Source organism: Parambassis ranga, chromosome 19 (assembly GCF_900634625.1).
Source record: "Parambassis ranga chromosome 19, fParRan2.1, whole genome shotgun sequence".
Lineage (NCBI taxonomy): Eukaryota > Metazoa > Chordata > Actinopteri > Ambassidae > Parambassis > Parambassis ranga.
In genome coordinates, this window is record NC_041039.1 from 21,464,529 (window position 1) to 21,484,538 (window position 20,010).

The 20,010-nt window shown below is 42.7% G+C and overlaps 4 protein-coding genes across 4 annotated transcripts in view; all 4 read right to left on the reverse strand.

Moving 5' to 3' along the window:
• Positions 1–809: 809 nt before the first annotated feature.
• borcs5 (BLOC-1 related complex subunit 5) lies at positions 810–3,873 on the reverse strand. Its single transcript, XM_028431131.1, has 4 exons — positions 3,428–3,873; positions 3,038–3,181; positions 2,349–2,506; positions 810–2,249 (listed from the first exon to the last, which is right to left on the reverse strand). Exons 1-4 carry the CDS (start codon positions 3,483–3,485, stop codon positions 2,013–2,015), a joined length of 597 nt encoding a protein of 198 aa, XP_028286932.1. The 5' UTR covers positions 3,486–3,873; the 3' UTR covers positions 810–2,012.
• Positions 3,874–4,420: 547 nt separating this feature from the next.
• On the reverse strand, positions 4,421–11,490 carry smc1b (structural maintenance of chromosomes 1B). The gene is made up of 25 exons (XM_028430525.1): positions 11,382–11,490; positions 10,843–11,031; positions 10,529–10,641; positions 10,209–10,412; positions 9,601–9,839; positions 9,144–9,402; positions 8,918–9,058; positions 8,754–8,836; positions 8,387–8,594; positions 8,096–8,281; positions 7,821–8,012; positions 7,595–7,741; positions 7,367–7,504; positions 7,088–7,204; positions 6,902–7,008; positions 6,667–6,808; positions 6,448–6,593; positions 6,013–6,166; positions 5,815–5,913; positions 5,573–5,729; positions 5,325–5,479; positions 5,053–5,204; positions 4,864–4,933; positions 4,643–4,753; positions 4,421–4,549 (listed from the first exon to the last, which is right to left on the reverse strand). Exons 1-25 carry the CDS (start codon positions 11,488–11,490, stop codon positions 4,421–4,423), a joined length of 3,747 nt encoding a protein of 1,248 aa, XP_028286326.1.
• A 362-nt stretch (positions 11,491–11,852) lies between these two features.
• On the reverse strand, positions 11,853–15,786 carry cpa4 (carboxypeptidase A4). The gene is given in 11 exon segments (XM_028430920.1): positions 11,853–12,138; positions 12,328–12,412; positions 12,769–12,968; positions 13,159–13,249; positions 13,386–13,490; positions 13,584–13,685; positions 13,806–13,907; positions 14,052–14,150; positions 14,234–14,368; positions 14,737–14,818; positions 15,660–15,786. Coding segments are annotated over 11 exon segments (1,254 nt in total). The 5' UTR covers positions 15,725–15,786; the 3' UTR covers positions 11,853–11,950.
• Positions 15,787–19,547: 3,761 nt separating this feature from the next.
• LOC114451718 (copine-8-like) overlaps positions 19,548–20,010 on the reverse strand; it is a 75,447-nt gene continuing 74,984 nt past the window's right edge. Inside the window, exon 21 of the mRNA XM_028430526.1 lies at positions 19,548–19,682. Coding sequence (XP_028286327.1) covers positions 19,548–19,682 — 135 coding nt within the window. The remainder of the gene's footprint in view (positions 19,683–20,010) is intronic.

Sequence of the window (20,010 nt, forward strand, 5' to 3'; positions counted from 1 at the left end):
TCAGTTAGAAAAAGTCAGACTGTCGTTATCTGGCTCCTCCGACAAGTTTTGGAGAATCTGGGGACCTTTTATGAAACTTGTTAAAAAGGCAAATCTACCAACAACTACCCCTAACTGATATTAACCTAATCTGGTGGTTTTCTTTTGTTGTATCATTGTTATTGTTTTTTTTAACTCCATATAGTGTAGGTAAATTTGTGGCTGGCCACCACTCTCCATCTGCTTGTTTGTCTACTGTTCCAGGGGTTTTGGTTCGACGACTGTTATAAAATGTGAGGTTGTAGATGCCAAGTATATTAATATGGTACATGTTATTTTTTGCCTACCTCATGATTGCCAATGTATTGTCTGTATTCTGATGCACTTTACATGGATACTGTCGCAATGCCTAATAAAAGAAAATTATAAAAAAAAAATTGTGGGAGTGGGAGGAAGCTGGAGTACACGGAGAGAACCCATGCACATGCAAAATCCACACAGAAAGGACCCAGTCAGAATCGAACCGGGAACCTTCTTGCCCTGAGGCGACAGACAAAAGATTAAGATTAAGATTAAGAAAGATTAAGAACCCTTTATTAGTCCCACAAAGATGTCATCATAGCTATAATAACTGATGGTCGAATGCTGAGGCCCTCAGTGTGAATGCTCCTTTCCTTCATTATGGTATCCAGTATGAGTATGCATGATGACAATAAAAAAGGACTGAGCATATCGAAGAAGAGAAGTTTCACAACACGCTAAAAGGGTGTCAGAAGTCGAATCACATGCTCAGAGTGAGAGCAGACATAATGAAGCGAGGACAGCTGGTCTTACAGGTGTTCAGGCTGTTTAATATCTGTAAAATGACACATTGTGATTGAGTCACAACCATTCTGCCTCTGTCAAACAAACTGTTTTAGAACAATGAGGAAAACCACAGACTTCACGTTTGGCACCACCCAGTGGACGTGCATGCCCACTGCGGCTGCATTAACAACATTTTTTTTCTCTTTTTAACTATTGTATTTTTTAAATTCCACACACAGAACTGCAACCTTCTTACTGACCCTACGAGCTTGAAGAGCATGAATTATGACATGTTCAATATGACACACAGCTTTGTGGATGATTCTTTGGTGTGATGTGTGACATCTGGCTACAAACAAACTGAAATTTGGTGTTCATTTGCTTTATTAATCGGCTAAAACTGTGCTGAAGTGTGCTCTTTTCGGTCAGGCCTGTAAACAGTTTTGACATTTCAGTAAAAGCATCCAAATAAATTAAAACGACTCTCTCCCGGTTGAGAAGGTGGTGGATTTTAGTCCCATTGCACAGCATATCTATGCTCCCCATGTAACCCAGTGGCAGTGATCCTTCGCAGTTCTCACTGTGAGAATCTTCATCATCATCATTTCCAAAAATAAAACACAGATACTGTACAGCAAACACTTTGTCTGCTTACAAGCGCTTCCTGGATGGGAGTGAGACATATGGCGTGGGAGCGAGATGAACATGAGGCTAACAAACAACACATATTAATAATGTGAGGTTCAAGATGTTTATCTGAAGCTCTCTTCAAGAGATGTCCAAGAGTCTCCAAAAGGAGTTTTTGGATGTTCTCCCTGGAAAATAAGCAGTACGTCTGCAGGATGGAGCATACGGAAATCATCCCATCTCAGCCTACAGAGACGACTCCCTTTGATTCGATCCCCTGCAGTCGGCTGTACAGTTAGTGTACGCTTAGATGGAGCTTTTTGTAAGCTGGCACCGGCTTCAGAGCTGCTCAGAGACCTGCAGCAGAACTTAGTGGTTGATCTGGGCAGCTTTGACGCTATAAAATGTGTCTAATGTGCATTGATGTGTGTTCAGCGAAACCTCCTGCGATAAATAAATTAATAACGATGACAGTTCTTCATCCAGAGGGTTGACCAAGGCAAGAGCTAAAGTCCTCTGTTCCCAGCAGCGGGACTGACCTGCAGTTCCTTCTCCCGAACAGAGGAATGAATGAAAGCTCTGCGTTTGCTTACAGGAGACTACTTGGTGGAGGAAGACTCCCCATCTGGCCTCATGCTGAAGGGCTCCAGGCGCTCGCTCTCAGGCAGCATATTGTTGAGGCGCTCCATCAGAGGCACCGTCTGATCGATGCCCATCTGAATGCGTCTCAGGATCATGGACATCTCGTTGACTTTCTGTATTTGTTCGGCATACTTGGCGTAGCGTTTCTGGCGTTCCTGCATGATGCTGAACAACGTCTCCACTGACAGGTCCATCTGCGAGTCAGACACACAACAACTCTTAATGACACATGTATCACCTCGAAGGAAATCAAACAGGGACTTGCATGTAAGGCACAGTGTGTGCTGCCTTACCTCTTTGATCCTCTTTACGAGGGCGTTCTGATCAAAAGCCACAGCCTCTGCACACTGGTGTAGGTGGTCCTGGTACCTCATGCAGAGCTGCAAGACCTGAGTAGCATCCAACCTTTCCAGACACACACTGCTGGGTGACGTCTGGCCACTCAGCACTCCTGTAAAGAAAGAACATGTTGGAACAGAGTAACACTTGACACAACCATAACACTTGTTAATTACTGCAATTAGTGATGCTCAGGATCTGACAGAAGTACCCATCCTGCTATTTCAGGAGTGTGCCTACACAGGAAATCTGGCTCATTATCCACCTTCTAGCACTGTGCTAATGTGCTTCAGTAAAGAAAACAACCTCCATACACAGAATGTGAAATTAGAGCCCTGAAAATGAGCTGAAAATAGGAAGAAATTCTCCACACAAGTAAAAACAACAACAACAAATAACTGAAGAGAGGCTAAAAAAGACTCATGTGTCACATGCACCTCCTTTCAGTTTATTTTCTACACTGTAAATGCTCATACCTGTTTATGCTCGGCACATTTTTGCTTGATGATCTTGGTAAATCAATTATATTCCACATATTCAATTCACATATTGTAATTTAACATGCACAACATCTGCCAGAGACTACGGAGGCGTTGCTGTGGGTGAGCACTCCGTAATGAAACACCCTAAAATCCATCCACACCTTTCAGAAGTGGCTGAAAGGTTGGTATCTCCTGAAGCTTGATGACATCTGGGTCGTTGTGGATATTCCGCATTGACTGCGTCCCCTGGGCCACCACCACAATATCATCCATCTTTGCCTTCTGCTTTGCAGGAGATGGCACCACTGCAATGACAACATCATTAAATAAACACATTATTCTTAGTTTACCTAACTAACCCTGCACTGAATCACTGTGCATGCAGAGTTAGATACAATTGGCTGTAAACGTTTCTACGTTGTAATGTTGCTTTCATTTTAAGCACTTACTCCATCATTGGAATTTAGTAAAATGTGACTTTTATAGAAGACGGCAGTGAGACAAAATGCTAACTTACAAACACAAATAACTGCGATAGAAAGCAGTCTTACCCGATGAACTGTAATCGGAGTGTTTGTGCTCCGCATCTCCACTCTGTTCGGCTCCCATGTTGCTAACGTTGAGTTAGCAAGCTATCACGCAGCTTTATTCAATGTTTCGGCAGAAAGAACACGGAAGTCTATATGTAAACAGTCTGTACCGACTTCATATAGTCTGCAAACACAAGCAGACGGACAAAGAAACAAACATGATCGAAGAAGAGGAACTAAAAAAAGCTCATCTCTGCGCTTTCATGCTAGCTAGCTAGCTATACTACCAACTGCACCGACTACGATTCAGAAGCTGACTGCGTTTCCAGGCGCTCTTATGAGCCCCGAGCAGACGTCAGTTAAAGCGACGAGTGATATTTTAAAGTATTACACACGGTAAACGTTGGACAAAACAAAAGAAATGATTGAACAACGACTGCTGCTGATGACGTGCCTACTTCCGTAAATAAAGATCACGTGATTTGCGTCCAGGCCGTGACATCAGCGCCCCCTGCTGCCTCTGCTGACACGAACAAAAAATACAGTATTTTTTATATACATTACAAATAATACATAATATTAACGGGTATTAGCAGGTTTTATAAAATGCCCAAACAGTCTATAAAGCTGACCAATAATAGAGAATGCATTCTTTGTATGGATAAACTTTAATCTGATCCACAGACAGAAAGAACACTACCTTCAGTTATGTAGATTTAATAAACAACAACAACATGTCACACACAAACAACATATCCAACAAAACTGTATCTGGGTTTATTCTTTTTATTCACAATAATTGTAAGAATTTAATAAACAACATAACCCACAACCTGCAAACCAATTGCTGTGGAAATCCAGCCAGGTAAACATTTAAAAAAAAAAAAAACATTTTAAACTTGGGACACAGAGGTCATTTTTGTCATTTATAAGGTGCCTGGACAAACAATTAAAACATTAAAAACATGGCCCAGGCCAACAAAAAAGTCATGCATGAATGCTGGATACATCACTTTATGCAGATGACTCCAGGCTTCCCTCTGTTTTTAGTTCGGTGTCAGTCTGTGTCCCAATATTCTCGTCAGCCAAAGGGTAAGGGCGCAGGTCCAGGGTCAGAATGCGGCTGAACATGCATTCATCAATCTATAAAAAGAAGAATGCTGTAGCAATTATAATCCTCATACGATACATGAGTTAAAAACATCTCTGCTGCAATTCATTTTAAAGGTGTGTTACATCTGAATGGACTCCCAGCAAAGCGTCAGCTCTGCTGAAAAACTCCTCCTTCTGGGAGATGACGATGATCTGCATGTTCTCCCTGGATTCATCTCTGATGAAACTGGTCACCTGGATGAAGCACATGAGCAACATTAAAAAAAACTGCCCTAAAACTGCCTAATGAACTAATCGATGGTTGAAAAAAGTTGTCATCCCCCCCATTACAGCGGAACTCTTACCTTGCCAATGTTGGTGTTGTCCAGGGCTGCATCTGGCTCGTCCAAAATAAGCAAAGGAGCAGGGCGGAAACTGGGAAGAAGCACACAAACAGATATGTGGGTACATTTACACATACATGACAAATAAAAATGCCTTCTATTTAAGAATGAACAGCAGCTTTGTAATCGTTCTGTCACATGCATTATCACCTGTGTATGGCAAATATCAAGGCTAAGGCAGCGATAGTCTTTTCTCCACCAGACAGATTGTCCATGGGCATGAAGCGTTTCCCTGGAGCCACGCAGCAGTAGTTGATGCCGCCCAGGTAAGGCTCCTCTGGATTCTCTGCAGTCAGAAGGGCCTGGAACACACGCAGCAGACTGGTTTTTGTTTGTGACACCTCTTATAATCAGTGCCCTTCATGAGAGAACGATAGACCCTTGAACCAGTGTTGCTTTTGAGTGCATTTAGATAGTCTCACCTGGGCGGCGGAGTTTCTGCATATGTTTTTGTAGATGGAATCGATGATGACAGACACATGCTCAAAACACTCAGTGAAGAGTCGGATGCGCTGGGATTTGACCTGTTCAAACTCATGACTGCACTTTCTGGCAGCCCTGGCACTGGCATCTAAAGCTGAGTGTGAGGGAGGGAAACCACGTGGCTGTGATTTAGAAGGCAGGGCACTATTTAAAGACATTCCTCCAACCAAGGGTATTCATTAAATACCATCAGTCACTTCCTGTAGCTTGTCTTTCACCAGCCTCATTTTTTCCAGAGCTTTAAGATTTGGAGCAGAAGTACGATGCAGCACTTCCTCTATGACGTGGACCGACTCCTTCTGCTTCTCCATGAAGGCCTCGACCTCCTCCTCAGACTGCAGACCCTTTTAACACAAAACACATGCACTCCATGCTCTGTGTTACATGCCAGTCGTACATTGCACTGTTTGATGAGGATCCATGTCTCACCCTGAACTCTGCCTCCAGTTCAGAGTAGTCAATGACTAGTTGTGATTCTCTCTCGAAGATGTCCATCGTGGCTGAAGTGCTTTCAGATTCACTGTCCAGCTGCAGACCAGATCAGACCAGACTGAGCATTGCTTCAAATCCTTTCATTACCATGTCCAGTAAAAAAAAGTGCTGGTCCACCACACATCTGTGTCCTACCTGCACCTCACTGATGTCATTCAGGTTCCCTGACAGCAGAGCGATGGGCAGGCTCTCGATCTTGCAGGCCAACAGCAAGTTGTGTCTGGCTATGCGCTTCTGTTCCAAGGAAGTCTCTGCAGTCATCACCTCCCGCTGAAGCCTTACCAACTCTCTGATACAATTAAAAAAAGAACAATAGGCATGATTTGGTCTTGTGGATGTGTGTTGTGCCTGTACTTTGTCACAGGACAGTGATCGTATGAAGATTGGCAAGTGGGATTTGGGTGAATCTGAGATGTCATAAATCCAGCTAGCTCATAAGTGCCATACTAATCTGCATGTGCAGCTATGGTGGGTTAATTGTAACTTCTGTCATAGGTGTCAAAGGGGGAAACCAGCAAATAATCACACAACAGCACGATACTAAGGACTGTTAATATCAAAGAGTTTTACTTGTTAGTTTCTTGAAGACTTTGGGTTTTCTGATCCAGCTCAGCTTTGGCAGCAGCCACCTGGCTTTTTTTGAAGAGCAGCTGATTCTTCAGCTCCAGCAGCTTGTTCTGCCCCTGCTCCACCACCACCAACAGCTTCTTCTCATTCTGCATGAGCAGAATAAATATGCAATCAATAAATGGACCACATGTTTAACCTTTAACAGTGAAAGTTGATTACCTGTTTCTGATCAGCAACTATTGCCTCCTCCACTTTGATGGTGTCCTTCATTTTTTGGAGCTTCTTCTTCTCCTGTTGCAATTGGTTTTGTTTATATTCAACCTGTGCGTTCAGACGAGCGCACTGACTCTCAAACTCCAGCCTGAAGGGGAGGATGTATGAAAGGATTCAATGTTGTTGTATCTTCACAGATTTGGCAGGTTAAATTTAGCACACCGGTGCGTGACTGTCGCACCGTTTTGTGTCGAGCTCCGCCTTCTGCGTCAAGTGCTCCTGCTCATACTCTCTGATGTTGTCCACGCCAATCTCAGCACAGAAGTCCAAAAACACCAAGTCCTCCATCTACACACACAAAGTACAGTAAGCTGTGGTCATGGTCAGAATCTTGACAGACTGTTAAATCTGTATCTGAGGGCTGTACCTGATGAATTTGGTGTCTGATTCTATTCATCTTTTCATATTTTGCCTCCACGCTCTCCTGCTGCATCTGAATCTGGGAGTCCAGGTTTGCTAGTTCACTCTCCATGCGAGAAATATCCTGAAACAGACATCAGGAAATTGTCGTTTCACCTCATGCACCATGAATCAACACATCCTTGTGCTGTGGGTAGAAATGCTTTGGGGCTCAATTGAGCCTACACATACATCAGGACCAGGACCGCAGTCTCAGTTATGACAACACCAGAATCATGTGCCCTACCGCTTGGCATTTAACAATGGCTTTCTTCTGAAGGTTTTCCAGGTCATGCTTGGAGTATTTGAGTCGGGTCTGAATACCCTGAGCCTTTGCAGTGATGTCTTTCAGATCTGACTCCTTTCTCTTCAGCCTCATCAAATCCTGTTACAGAACCAAATCAAAACATGTGCTACACGGACAAGACTGTTCAGCAATAAATAAAACATTGCTACATTCTGTCTGTATACTCACGCGCAGCTCAGCGGTCAGCCGGTCCTTGTGTTCCTTTAGCCGCTTCACGTCTTTCTCATCCCAGCAGCGGGCTTTGTGTCGCAGCTCACTGGAGCCTCCAGAGATCACACCTGACTTTGCAAACAGCGTCCCATCCAGGGCTACCGTCTACAGGAACAAAACCTTTGATGTAAAATGAGAAATATTTTTGGGCTCCTCTCCGTTACATAGTAACAGGCATTTGTACCTTATGGCGCTCTGGTCCATCAAAGGCCACACTCCTAGCCTGTTTGATGGTGTCACAAACCAGGGCGTTGCCACAGACAAACTGCACCACTCTCCTCAGCTGGGCAGCGCCTGTGGGAGCCTTTACTTGTACAACATCGACCATCATCTTGGCACCAGGTACTTCCCTCAATCTTTCATTCAGAGGAGACATCTGTGCACACAGCAGTGACCTGTCAGTGTGCTATTCTGATTATCAAAGGTACAAAAAAAACAGTTAAATACATTTAAACTTACATTCAAGTAGTCGACTGGCAGGAATGTTTCAGGTTCAAGTCGCTCCTCCTTGATGAAGACGATACAGTCACGGGCTACTTTCTCTGTTGCCACGACGATTGCATTTAAGTAGCGGCCAAACACCTTGGTCACAGCCAGCTGGTACTTCTTATGGATGGGGCTGCAGAGGTCACACAGTCGGCCGTACTATGGCAGGATAAGTTACAGAGTAGTTCACACTTTTTCTTTGTAGGAATTAATGTACTTTAGGTACATTAATGATGCATACACATTATGGATATTTTTTCTCACCACAGATTCAGGATAGAGTCTGCAGAGCTTCTCTAGGAGCTCTTTGCGCTGCAGCTGGCGTTTGCTTTCCTGGTTGTCCAGACTGGCATTTCGCAGCTCACTCATCACTTGGCCCAGCTCCTGGTTGACCTTCTCCATACGCTGGCTGCCCTCCTGCAGCTCTGCTGTTAGGCTTTCCTCCCGCTGTCGGCACTCTTCAAGAGATGACCTGAGTCAAACATACATAATTAATGATGTTTTGTTTTGATATTACATTGATATTCAGATTTTAAGGCTTATAGTGAAATGTATAACTGACAGTCAGCCCCAAAGTTTCAATAGGCACATTAGTATAGCGGTACATCCATTCATACACATAATGCCATACATGCAGGTTGCGGTGTATTGCTCTAGTTTCTCTGCTCGGCAAGTCAAATCTTCCAGGTGAGACTGGCTGTTCCTGATGGCAGCCTTCAAAAGATACAACAATCATTTGTTTAATCTACACTTACAAACTACAACATGTGGGTATAACTACAGTATATCACTAACCTCCACTTCCTTCCTTCTGCGCTGGTCAAAAGCCATCTTTTCATTGTCTGCTTTCACTTCCCAGTGCAGCTTCTCTGCCTGCTGGATGTGGACAGCCCCCTGCTTCTGGGCCAGCTCCTTCAGCTCTTTGTAACGCTCCAGCTATAACAGAGGTACATGCAAAAACCTGATAAAGATGACATGACCAATATGATTGTTTGGATTGTTTGTCATCATCCATCATCACCTGATCCTCATCCAGTTCAATGTCTCTCCCCTGGATGGCTCCCTGTTCCTGGACCTGCCTCTCGTAGTGTCTCCAGGTCTTCTCAAGCTCAGCGATCTCCTGCCTACTATCTGCCAGCTCTTGTTCTTTAACAGCCAACTGCTTCTGACCCTTCTTGAGGGTATAACCAGCCTCTTCAGTCTTCTTCAGGTGATAAGAGGTGTTTACTTTGGCTTTGATATACTGGGACTGAGACTGGGACAGGGTGTGCTCCTGGGCACTGCGGCACAGTGACAGGTGGTTAGTATGCATAATAACAGACATAACTCCTAATGTATTGATAATATATACTGCTTGATTTTTAAACTTAAAGAAAGGAAGTTGGGAAACAAAAAAAATCATTACAACTGTGTTATGTTCTCATTACAAATGTTGCTCAGACATGGCAAGTTCAACCCACAAACAGACACAAACACACCGAATCTCCTTCTCCATATGCTGCTGCTCTCTAACAAGCCGTCCATGCTCCTTCTTGAGGGCTTTGAAAACCTGCTCACAGTTCATCAGCTCATTGTTCTTAGTAGCTGCAGTGTGCTGTCTTTCCTTCAGGGTGTCACTGACAGTATTAATCCCAGTGTCATTATGGTACAGCTGAGCGAGGCTCAGACTCAGTCGTTTGCTGTAGAGGTCATCCACCAATGCCTGGTATTTCTGGGCCTAGAAGTAGGGTGAGGTAGAGTGGAAGGGAAAGCCGCTAAACTGCAGTTCATGATAGCATTCATGTTATTCCATATCAGTGATGCATGGGCTTCAATTATATGCACAAGCTGTTGTTAATCTGTGGATTGTGTGGTCACAGTCATAAAATTGAACACTGTAATTAAGAAATAATACATCATTAACATAGGTGGAGTGCAAATGGGAGCACAGCAGACATTTTATGTTTATGTATGTCACACAAGAGAGACAGTTTCCAGTTAAAAAGGTTACACTGTCAAGCTCCTAATTGATGCAGTCTGTGTGTCAAGAATATTTAATGACAATATTTCCATCATTGCTTTAGGGATGTACAGAACAGATTCTTACCTCCATTTTTTCCTGGGACACCTGTTTCCGCTCCACAGTGGCAGATTTTTTTTTGTTGAAGTGGAATTGCGTTTCTTCTGCAGCCTTCAGCATGGCCTGTTTCTTCTCTTGGTACTCTGCTGCATATTTCCTGGACTGACTGATAGACTCTAACATCTTGGTCCTCTCCTTTGGGTCCTTCAAAGCTATGGACTCCACTGCTCCCTAATGAGGAGGATGAAAAGGTACTGAAACGTTACCCAGTAAATCTGATATTTCATTGCATTATTCATGGTTTAAAATGCTTTTATGCATTTCATAGCAGTCCTCTGGCATTTTACCTGGAACACCAGACAGTTTTGACCTTTGGTGACAATGCCAATAATCTCCAGCTCCTCTGCGTATTTGGCAAAAGTAACATGATGCCCATTGATGCAATACTCAGACGAGTCCCCTGAAACACAGCGTCACAAAAGAAAACTATGGCAACTGTATGATAGTTTTTATAATACTTATATTCATCATAAAAAATTTATAATATCAGGTTGATAACTATCTTTAGGGGAATTTACTCCATCCTTATATCTTCATTAACTGTGGTTGCATCTTTATAACAATCAAACACACTAATATCCAAATGATTATGATCACTGACCGTTGATACGCCGGCAAAAGACGACCTCCTGGCCCTCATCGTCGCAGTACCGCATGGCGACGGAGGCGGCGTTTGACACGGGCTTACTGACGTGAGCTCCATGGATCAGCTCTCTCAGGCTCTTCACCCGAAGGGCGACGGCCCGCTCCCCCATAGCGAAACTCATTGCATCCATAACATTGGACTTACCTAGAGTGATTTTACACAACCAACACATCTATAAATAACACTTACATTAACGTGTTATCAGCTAACAGCTTAGCTATGGTAGCCATATTAATCACTAATGTCTGCTCGCTAAGCTATAATCAAGCTAACAAGTAATGTAAACTAAAATTACATTCTGGCACACATTCTGGTATTTTTAATACAAAATTATAGCCATCTGTTCACACTTCGTGTATCTTTGAAATACCCGTGTTTAAACCTGATCTAAAGAATTTAAAAAGACGATTAAACTGATGTTAAATATTACGTCTACTAGCTTGATGCTAGCAGATTGACAGCTAACATTAGCTTAAAAAAGAAAAATTACTTACCGGCTCCATTTGTGCCAATAATGCAACTAAATCGCATAAACGGACCGATAACTTGCCTCCCTCGCCACGACTTAAAGTTTTCTACATCAAGTTGTCTCAAATAAACCATTTTAATCCCAATGGTTGAGGTGAATCCAGCAAATAGTCCCGCAGTCAGCTAGGAAGTGAAGCTCATTGAGAAGCGGGAAACTTAAAAATAAAAGTAAAGATGCGATTAATAGGTAGTTTTAGACAAAGTTAGTGAAAGTTATATATTTATATCACATAACAAAAACGATAAACAAGGAAAATAAGAAAAATACACCACACTTTAAACGTTTTTGATGTAAAAAGAAAAAGCAGGGCTTCCCAATTTGTCCCTTATTTTGAAAGTACATCACATCTTATTTAGAAAGTCATTATCACAGCAGTATAAGAGTATAAAACAACCCTGTGGTCCACCTTGGGGCTTTCAAACATTACACAGACTAATAGGGTTTGTATGACTTTATTGATCACTGAATGATGAGAAAAGCTGCACGTTTAATCTGAGTTCAATTGATTTTAAAGTTTATTGATCCACATTTCCATCAGTAAGGATGGTCCCGGACGTACTCCATGATGTGCTTCAGGCCCAGCCAGGTCTCTGTGGCGGTGGGGATGATCTGATTGGCTGGCAGGATGAAACCATAGCGACCGGTGTCTCTCAGCTCAAAGGCGAAGGAGTATTTGATGCCCAGGTTGTAGGACCAGTCGATACTACCACCACTGGCTTGATCTGAGCATCCAGGAAGAGACAGATGTTGTAGTAGTTGTAATAACACATTTATTACTACAGCTCAAAACTACGTTTCACTGCATTAAAGGTAAAAAGTTGTATGAAATGAGGTTCACAGGTTCCAACGCAGCTCAACATTTTATCTATTTGTAACTTTACATGAAGAGTTGGTGTCGAACACAAACTTACAGATGATGTTGCAGATGCTTCCAACCTTGTACTTGGTGCCATAGAGGGATGTGAGTTTCTGCACGGCCGCTCTGCCCACAGAGTCCTATAGGAAAGAAAACACGATGATGAAACTGCATGAAACTTAGACTCCATATTTACAGGTTTGTATTGTTAGCTAATAAGGTATTTCCCAAATTACGAGCATGTTTAAGCACCAGATCGGCTCTGTGAGATCGCATTGAAGCATAATATCTGGCTGAGTTAAAGGAGATAATTTGTCATATGTATTTGTTTATAATTCATCAACCCTGAAGCAAATGATTCAAATTTTCATCCATTAAATTTTAATTAGGTGAGAAATTGCACTCCTCTTGTTAACACAGGCTGCAATTGGACAGTAATTGCAGCAGAGAATATGTGTCAGCTTGAATATTCTCTCTTTATATTCATCTTTCTTACCAGCTCAGCCTGATGGAATGCGTTTTTGCAGGAATAGCCGTAGGGGTACATGAGCAGCTGGGAGTAGGCATGGACGGAGATGAAGGATTTGAAGTTGCCGTGACTCTTGATCAGGTTCACCACATTCTTCACCTCGACCTCAGAGTGAGCCGCGGGGCCGTGGTAGGAATCGGAGCAGGGGTTATTACTGGCACCGGGGCCTGGAAACACATGACCAGGGACAGATAGTGCACACAAGATATTCCTTCAAGGCGTTCCTGTGATGCTGAGCGGGACATTTGGTCTAAAATTAAAGAAATTTCATCCTATTTTCGTGAAGGCATACAAAAAAAATTATACTAAAACCAACAATAACTGATATTTTTGACCCTTAGGCACAAATGAACTCACCACCAAAGCCTGCATCCCAGTTCCTGTTGGGATCAACGCCACGGCACACAGAGCCGGAGACCTTGGAGCGGGTCTTACGCCACATACGGTCCTGTAGGTCGCACAACATCAGTCAGCGTGTCGTTTAAACACTGTTTGTGTTCAAAGCAGTAATTAAGTAACGTCGTCATGTTTCTAATAAAAGACACAGGGTGAAATATGTTGGACAGTAAAACCAGAAACGTTACAAATCTCTCAGGCTCTTAGTCAGGGTTGGCCAGCAGCAGCATGTAGATGTCCATGGAGTTCAGCAGGGAGGTCAGGGAGGCGTCGGTGCCGTAATCAGAGGCAATCTTAGAAAAAACATACCGTACACAGATTTTTATAGAAAGGTCAAGAGACAAAAAAAGATAAGTTCTACTGTGTTACAAGAGTTATACACAAACCTTGTTGGCGGTCCACACCCCGGTAGCCTGAGACACCCATTCTCTGGAGTGGATGCCTGTGTCGATCCAGATAGCAGGACGCTTAGAGCCTCCAGTGCTGAACTACAGTAAACACAAAGTGTCAGCTACCAAGTCATACTTAAAGTGGTTAGAAGAATGAAACTAGATGTTTTCAAGAACACCAGCTGCTGTCCTGTGTGAGGTGTTACAGCTCCATCCTACCTTGAGAACATACATGGGTCTGTTCTCATAGGATCGTCCAATTTCCTGCTTGGTAACCAGCTTGGGGTGCTGAGCCACCAGAGTGTCCATCCAGCTGTAGATCTGTGTGGGTGTGACAGAGATATTTAATGTGTACCTCATTTGTGCACCACTGTGACTCATCTGGTCTGAGAATGCAGCCCCTGAAGGGGACGTGGCCACGGTATCATCTGGAGTGAATGGACTGCATGTTGTTTCATAGCTTACTGTCTCCAGAGAATGATAGGCTCCAAAGTTAAAGCTTCTGGTGCTGCGCTCCCTCATCTGGTTCTCCTCCATCTCAGCTTTCTGCACATCCAGAACTTCCTGCATGTGAGATAACATGGGAAGACACATTCAGAAATCAAATCAGGACCCATCAGGGTCCGTTCACCTGGAGGATTACAGACCTGAAGGTTCTCCATCATAACACTGAAGGGCACGTTGTGGGCGTCGAGGTACTCCTTCACAAAGTCCACACTGTAGCGGGGCACTCTGATGTCGACAGGAAGCTCAGTGGAGACAGGGGGGAGCCAGAAGTCCAACTGGAACCAAGCCGGAGTCAGAGAGAGGACAGAAAAACTGCTATTTATCAGTTTTAATGAGTGAATAACAGGAGAGGTTAATCTCTGAAATGCTCATGGATTATAGTGTGAGGCAGAAAAACAGCAGCAGGGTCACAGAGAGTTTCTGACCTTCTGCCATGTGGGGATGACTCTGTTAACCTCCAGCCCAAACAAACTCTCAGCTGGATAATTACAAGTGTGGCGCTGCTGAACTTCATTTGCCTTTTGTACTTGTTGGAAGAACTGTTTGGCTCAAGCAGCCAAGAAAACTCAAGCAGAGGCGTCACGAAGCAGCCTGTGTGTGTGTGTTTGTGTGTGTGTGTGTGTGTGTGTGTGTGTGTGTGTACCTCCAACCCCTCTTCACTCTCCAGAGCCTGCAGGAGCTGGATCTGTTCCTCAGACTGCACATTGACCCTGATGACCTGATCTCTGGAAGAAATTCATTTCACTGTCTGGGCATCACTCTGTAAATTTTCATTAGTGCTCATATTCATGCAGTCTACAGAGAGTTCAGCAGATTATTCATAATTCAGTGCTTACCACTATACCACACTATGTCTGATGCGGCACAGTCAGTGCCCTGCACTCCTACCCTTTAATCTTACCATAAGCATAAGCCAAGTCCTACCAAGATCTATCTAAATAATATCAATGTGTTTTTGGAATTTTATGTGTCAAATGGCAGAAGCTGGGAGTGGAAAACAGTGTAAATATTTTATAAACGTAAACTTTCTTCAGATTTGTACAGGTATACCTCACTGGGGAGGACATAAAGTACTTCACAATAACAGAAACACACACACTGTACATGTTTTTGTATTGTATCCACACCTCCAATCTGTTACCTACTGTTAAATCCTCATCTGATCGGGACCTTCAACCCATGGCCACCAAAATATGTACCAATGTACCAAAGTTTGCTTTCACACGAATGGACGACCTTAAAAGACGAAGCTTCGACTATGCCGGATCGCCAGCACCCTTCAATGGCAAAATTCCTCCAGCATGGGTGTCCCACAGTGATCTATACCTGGGTCACTTTTACTTAGTGCCAATAGTAATGATTTACAACCTGCCTCCAAAAAGAATCATTCAATAAACCACATTACAAAGTGACTAAACAGAAAACGTGTCCAAATAATGCACTACTGCTCCTGAGCTAATGAAATAAAACACTAGACATCTGACTCAAGGCTGATTGAATTACAAAATACACACAATAACATCACATCAATCTGTGCTTTAGCCATTACAGCCATCATAGCCTTACCCATTGAAGAACCTCTCAGCTTTGGCTGCAGCCACAAGCACCAACAGCACCCAGAGACCTTTCATCTCGCCTGTATGTCTGAACTGCTCAGGGGCACCAAGTGTGCCAGGCACCGGTTCTACTCTCTTAAGACCACGAGGCAACAGGTGGGCTGTTCTCATGCAGGTGAGTTAGCTTAGTGTGCTGATAATCACAGCGCTGCCATGTCTGGAAAAAACTGTTATTCTGAGTAATGAACATGCTGAATGAGCCTTTCTTTATCTTTTCATTGCTCAGCTGCAGATAGTGACAGTTTCCCCATGTATTTAACAGGCTGTGGTAAAGGAGTTACTTGACAAAAAGAAGCTTGTTCTCTTACACAGAGGTGGTACATGCAGAGCTGGACGGTAACAGCCAACCGAGGAACTCTGTCTGTGTGTTAATTTACAATCTGTTCAAACTTTCAGTAATATATCTCTGGAATCCTTTATTTAACTGTCCATCATTAATACTTGGCTGTTTGCTCATTTATATATTTGTAAAACATTAAATTAAATTAAATTAAATTAAATTAAATTAAATTAAATTAAATTAAATTAAATTAAATTAAATTAAATTAAATTAAATTAAATTAAATTAAATTAAATTAAATTAAATTTGCACACCTTTCTGTGTGTGTACACAGGAGCATCCGAGAGATTTTATAAACAGCTGCATGTGGAAAGAGCAGCCAGCAGATGGCAGTGCATTCCCACACCAACCATGGTGTGCACAGCAGTACTGCAACCCATTTATAGCTGCAATGACTGACATCAGATTGAGGAGGTTGGAATTACCCTGGGTTTTAAATTATTGATCACCCACTGAGGTTTTTTTTATGTCTTGATCAGTATCACGTTTTTAATTAGTGAGCATGCTGGGTAGACTCATAAAGAGATGACATTTTGAACAAAAAGGCATAACAATCGAGGGATTAATGTTGAGATATATTAATAATTAAAGTAACGAGCAGCTTTGCAGCTCTATAACCATCTTATTATTTAGAAATTCAATCTCCTCTCGCCATGTAAGGTAAACCTGGAGGAATAGGTTTGTTAATGTTAACATGACAAGATAAGTCTGTATCATGGATCATGTCAGTTTGTACAACCTGTGGAGTCAGTATTTTGCCAGTAGTAGCTCAGCAAGCAAGCTAAACTTAGCCAGCTAGGTCTAACTTAGCATCACTGTGCAGATTTGGTGTTCTTAGAGCGCTACATACAGAGTTAAAGAACTTGGGAGTGAGCATAAATGTCTGCCTGTTGTGGTAAATATGCCTTTTTTCGTTAACATTATTACAGTAAACAACAGGAACTGTAAATGAAAAAATACAAATGTTCCACGACAACTCCCTGATCCTGAAGTTAGTAAAGTTTAATCTGTAAACAAGTTTAACTCTGCTGCAGAGTTTGGACATTTTAACTTAAGGGTCTGTCAGGACTGATGCTTTTTGAGCCACCCTCAAGTGGCCATTTGGGGAAATGCACTTCTATTATTACTCATTGATAATAACAGCGATATATATATATATATATATATATATATATATGATACTTGTCACACCAAAAAAAAAAAACTTGAACCATGATGCCAACATAATATCAACTCCTTGTGATGATACAGACTGTGATATTGTTCCGGAGCGTCCCTGCTTCCTCCAGCTTCAACACATACATCATATTTTATTACTGTTAGCTGAGGATTTGGGGTTTTGCGTCAAGGTATTCATGCTGATATGAAGTTGATCTCAGACTGAGCATTACTCAGCTTCAGTGTTCCCATCAGCTGCTGTGATGGCCCCGCCAAACACTCGGCTGCCTTTCAAAACTAATAAAAAGAGGTTTTAACATGCCACTTCTGTTCCTTTTCACCCCCAAACAATCCCGTGAGAGGGGGGAGTTTAGGCGTGGGAGGTGAGCTGGGGGACTTTCCACCTTTCTCATTGTGGAAATTATTTATTGCCATTCTTGCTGTGTGTGTCTAAAAGTTTAATATTCCCCATGAAAAGTGGCTTTACATGCAAATGTGGCTGTAGTGTGTGTGTGTCCCCCTCCTTTGTCCCCTGTTATTTGGCTCTAAAAGCCATATGAACATGGCTCCCCAAACCAGCGTGTTCCACATGACTTCCTCTGCTTCTCTATAAATAGATCCATTTACATTGCATTTCATGGCTGAGCTGTCTCTCAATATTTCAGAGGCCTGCCAGTAAATTGACCATTAATCATTTATTGCTCAGTTGTTCATCTTATTGTGCACATAGTATATGTTTAGATGCTACAGAGCATTTGGGAAAACACAATCATTTTTGCCCATGACAGCAGCATAAGACAGAAAAAGACAGATCTACCCCCCTTTTTTTGCATTTACTGACAGGAGACTGCTTCGCTCGTGTGCCTGTCACCTGAGCAGAGCTGTCATGTGATTCCTGCTTCTGTCCAGTCTGGTGGACAGATGACAGAGGCGAGGAGGAGGAGGAGGAGGAGGAGCTGGCCAACTGTGCAAAATTTTGTCAAACTAAAGTCCTTCTTCTGCATCTGCTACTCTGTTAGGATACCATTCCTTTTAATGACAACATGCTGCAACTTTCTCGTCTCATCGTGTCTGCAGCAGAATAATTCTCAACAGCGGGTGTGAACAAGACATAATGAGAGCAGGGTGAGAGTGAGAAAGTGAATGTTTCTCTGCTGGTAAAAAAAAAAAGAAGTAAGTGTCAGACTTCTGATTGCAAATAACTGCAAAGACTGAACTTTCTGATTTATTTACCCCACCTGCTCCTGTGCCTGAACACTGCTGAACAGGAAAGATGGTGGCTGATTCTGGGAGACTGATACAGACCCAGGTTTTTTAATCAATCAATCAATTAAATACAAAACAAAAGGCATGCAGGTAAAATTAACCTGAATTTAAATAACTTTGAATACCAGGAAGCGCCTGGCCCCATCACCCTGTGCTGCAGGACACAGCGGGGTCATAAGAGGGATGGATGGAAGCACCTCTGGAACAGCTACCTGACCTGCTTTTTGTTATCAGAAATGCCATTATGTATCTTAGCAGGTGAAATAAAAAGCTGTCCAACTATTATATTTGAGGATATTAGCATAACATGTTAGCATATTTCTGGTTTTGAATATGGTCGATGAGATATTTGTCACGGTTTGGTTGTTGGCGGACACAAATTCAGGGCAATAGTCAGTCGGCTAGGCAAGGTTCTTACAGGACATACACTAGGGTAATAACACCAGAATACTGACACAAAGTTAAGGCTAGAAATACTTGAAGGAAATCTCTGTTTAAAAGGGTGGTACGCTGTGGAAACTCATGAGACGCACTGGCACCATGTGGAGGGAAGACACACATTATATACAGAGGGAAGGGAGAGACAATGAGACACAAGTGAGACACGTTAGGGCGGAGCAGGTAATCACCGGGAGGAGGAGGGAGCACACGAGGAAGGGAAAGACAAGACACTCGAAAGGAGAGGGAGGTCAGTGATTTCAAAACAAAACAGGAAGTAATACAAAACACAACAGAACTACAAAACAAAAGCCCTGGCTCAGGCTGAAACCCTAAATATTGTTATCTAAGAAAAAAACCTATATATATGTATATGTACCTATATAATCATGACATTAGCACGCTAACCATGTGGATTTTTAGCTATTTTCATGCAAAAACAACAGCAAACATTAACCTACAAATACAGGATCTGCACCTTTAAAATCATCCAATAAAAGGGGAATAATATTTATAATAATAACACTTCAAATCTCTGTCAGATATGACTCACATTGACTTTGTTAAAAATATGCATTCAGACGTGTACGCTGATCTGTATGAAGATTATATAAGCTCTGAAATAAAACCACATCTCTAGAAAATCGTCCGTGGCACTGTCACATTGGAATTCTCCATTTTTGCCAGTTGAGCCTTGATGGAGCTGTACGTCTGTGTGACACCACAGATCAGATGCAGAGTCTGGACGGGCTCTGCCGGCCTGTTTCCTCCCTGCACGAGGACGAGCAGCTTTCCCAGGGCGCACATTTTAATGCTGAAAAATCAGCATTTTCTTCCCCCCCCACTTCTCTCTTTAATGTTGTAGCACACTCCAGACGACACGTCTCCCTGAAGACCAACTCATTACCTTTCCCTCCCTGTCAACCATCCAAGCTTACAAAGAGCTGACAAACTGTCCTCTGGGCTGTTTAACTCTGTCAAGATTCCAGCACACATTAAGACTTGTTTTTCTGCAAACTCTGCTACACAGAACACATCCTGCATCCAGACCTTTGAAATCTGGTTTTAATATAGCACATTTTTCTCTTGCTTGATTGGA

Coding starts and splice junctions, on each gene's coding strand:
- borcs5 (XM_028431131.1), bottom strand. CDS start 3,485: ATGGGAGCCGAACAGAGTGGAGATGCGGAGCACAAACACTCCGATTAC. Junction 3,182..3,427: donor CTCCGATTACAGTTCATCGG/GTAAGACTGCTT, acceptor TTGTCATTGCAG/TGGTGCCATCTCCTGCAAAG. Junction 2,507..3,037: donor CTTTCAGCCACTTCTGAAAG/GTGTGGATGGAT, acceptor CTTTCTTTACAG/GAGTGCTGAGTGGCCAGACG.
- smc1b (XM_028430525.1), bottom strand. CDS start 11,490: ATGGTTTATTTGAGACAACTTGATGTAGAAAACTTTAAGTCGTGGCGA. Junction 9,840..10,208: donor TGTCCCAGGAAAAAATGGAG/GTAAGAATCTGT, acceptor CCCTACTTCTAG/GCCCAGAAATACCAGGCATT. Junction 4,550..4,642: donor TGCTGGGAGTCCATTCAGAT/GTAACACACCTT, acceptor TTCTTTTTATAG/ATTGATGAATGCATGTTCAG.